We start from the raw sequence: 3,136 nt of genomic DNA on the forward strand, positions 1-3,136 counted from the left end.
TTTGATTTGGTTTGATTTGATTTTCACTTGCCTCAACAGGTCTTCACAAGTGTCACAAGAAGGAAGGTATGCGCAGGTGAACTGACTACGTCCCAGGTAGGGGCCACGGGTTATGGCTTCACTAGTCTTGCCGGGTCTTCTCACGCACAGCATACTTCCATAGGTCTCGGTCTCTAGTCATTTCCATGGTGAGACCTAAAGTTCGAAGGTCGTGCTTCACCACCTTGTCCCAGGTTTTCCTGGGTCTACCTCTTCCACAGGTTCCCTCAACTGCTAGGGATTGGCACTTTCTCACACACCTATCTTCATCCATTCTCGCCACATGACCATATCAGTGCAATCGTCTCTCTTGCACACCACAACTGATGCTTCTTAGGTACAACATTTCTCTCAAGGTACTAACGCTCTGTCGAGTAAGTACACTGACATTACACATCCATCGGAGCATACTGGCTTCATTCCTCATGAGCTTACGCATGTCCTCAGCAGTCACGGCCCATGTTTCACTGCCATGTAGCATGGCAGTTCGTACACATGCATCATACAGTCTGCCTTTTACTCTGAGCGAGAGGCCTTTAGTCACCAGCAGAGGTAAGAGCTCCCTAAACTTTGCCCAGGCTATTCTTATTCTAGCAGTTACACTTTCAGCACACCCACCCCCACTACTGACTTGGTCACCTAGATAACGGAAGCTATCAACTACTTCTAGTTTTTTCCCCCTGGAAAGTGATGGAAGTTGTTTTCTGCAGATTTTCGGAGGTCAATGCTCCCGAGCATCTGCCACATACAAAAACTATCTTCCCAGTTAGCCTACCTTTGACATTGCTGCACCTCTTATGTGTCCATAGCTTACACTGGTTACATCTTATAGAGTTTCTACCTACACCTTTTCTACAGATCGAGCAGGGCCATATATATATATAAAGCTGAAGTTGTCTGTGTGTGGCAGGTTTCGTAGCCTTCAACTAACACTATCTTCCCCGAGACCCTGCAGCACAAGTTGACCAAAATTGAGAGTATGATAGACGAAGGCTTGCTCTTCATTCCGTAGAAGAAAAGATTCAAATTGGACCATGTTAAGACCAAAAATTATTTACATCAAAAAGGTGCTTTTTTTCTATGAAAATCCCTATTTTTTATGATTTTTTTACTGCCGTGTCGCCATTTTTTGGTGTGTTTCAACCAGAAAAATGTTCACTTAAAAAGAATAACAAGCTACATAATGCAAAATTTTTACTTTTCAAAAATTCCAATTCTAGAGGGTCGAAGCAAGCCTGAGCAATGCCGGGCAATACTGCTAGTATATATATATATATATTATATATATATATATATATTATATATATATATATATATATATGACTTGACTTGACTTGAAACAGCATTCACCTGGGGTGGGTTGAGCTGGCTTCATTCATCCTCAATGCTGCATCTCTCACAAACGCCGACCAGGCCTGGCGATTTGAGGCTAATGACCGCGTGATCTCCAACCACTCCTTATTCCAGTGGGAGCCTAGGTTGGATTCCAGATCAGCCTTGACTATCATCAGCCAGGTTTTTCGTTGTCCACCACATCACTTTTGCCAACCCTGAAGGGGAGCTGGGGCAATTGCTTCGTAGATGAATTCTCCTGGTTGATGACGGAGGGCATGACACAGCCAATGCAGACGTCTCGTTAGGATGACTTGTCAGAGGAAGGTGATTCTGCACTGGTGTCACACCGAATTGTTGGAGACAAAGTGATGCCATTGGACACGAAGGATGTGGCATAGACAGAGGTGATCAAAGGATTCTAGTCACTTAATATCTTCCACCCTCATTGGCCATGACTTGCTGCCATAAAGGAGAATCATTCGCACTAGTGCTTGGTAGATCCATACTTTGGTGGTGCGTCAGATCTCAGATCTTGACCAGAGTCATGCATTGAGTCGGTTGAAGGTTTGGCAAGCGAGGTCAATTCGTATTTTAATGTCAGCCTCACCTTGATCTGTAGATATAATGATGGCACCAAGGTATTTGAAACTCTCAACCTCTTCGAGAATATCACCATTGAGGACAATGGGTATTTTGTCTGGTGGGGCAAAGCCGGCTGTGAGGATTTTGGTCTTCAAGGCCTTGACTTTTATACCAATCTGCGATGCAACATGCTGGAGCTCATTAATAGCAAACTGGATGTCAGCAAATGTTTCACCAAGTATCGCAATGTCATCTGTGTAGTCTAGATCCTTGTCGGAAAAGTTGTGACCAACAGTGATACCGGGGAACTCCCTTAATGCATTTGTGGTGAACCAGTCGATGGCATAATTGAAAAGAGTTGGCGAAAGAACACATCTCTGCTGAACGCCAGACCGTATTTCAAAGGGTTCCGATACTTCACCATACACGGGATCTTGTTGAGCAGTAATAAGCTTTGATAAGATTGAGAAGTTTAGGTGGGATACCATCTGCCTGCATGACCTTCAAGAGGGTGTCATGATTGGCAGAGTTGAATGCTGCATATATATATATATATATATATATATATATATATATAATATTAATTAGAGACAAAACCACTATTATGCAAATCAAACAAAGAAAGACTTAATCCAATACATAAAAAATTTTATATAAATTAAATAATATTAAATTCGCCACTACAATTGTTTCGTGTCTCTTCTAAGGACATTCATCAGGTGGTATTCAGATCTTCTATTCAATTTTAACTTCATAACTTAAAATTGAATAGAAGATCTGAATACCACCTGATGAATGTCCTTAGAAGAGACACGAAACAATTGTAGTGGCGAATTTAATATTATTTAATTTATATAAAATTTTTTATGTATTGGATTAAGTCTTTCTTTGTTTGATTTGCATAATAGTGGTTTTGTCTCTAATTAATATTATATAATATTTTACTATAAAATTGGATTTATTCCCTAATATTTATTATATATATATATATATATATATATATATATATATAGATATACATCCTTCAAATATTCCTCATGTATATCTATATATGTATATATATGGCAATAATCTAGTAGCTCTGTGTTGGCATAATTGAGAAAATATAGAAAAAGTGAAAGGGGTACAGTGAAATTGCTGTGAGGAGTGGAATATCCAGTGTTTTGGATTCAATCTTTCA

The 3,136-nt window shown here is 39.9% G+C and overlaps 1 protein-coding gene across 1 annotated transcript; it reads right to left on the bottom strand.

The window, feature by feature from the left end:
* Positions 1-1,916: 1,916 nt before the first annotated feature.
* LOC115222496 lies at positions 1,917-2,444 on the bottom strand. The gene has a single exon (XM_029792725.1). It carries the CDS (start codon positions 2,442-2,444, stop codon positions 1,917-1,919), a length of 528 nt encoding a protein of 175 aa, XP_029648585.1.
* Between the last annotated feature and the right edge of the window lie 692 nt (positions 2,445-3,136).

The sequence above is a fragment of the Octopus sinensis genome, linkage group LG20 (genome assembly GCF_006345805.1).
Source record: "Octopus sinensis linkage group LG20, ASM634580v1, whole genome shotgun sequence".
NCBI lineage: Eukaryota > Metazoa > Mollusca > Cephalopoda > Octopoda > Octopodidae > Octopus > Octopus sinensis.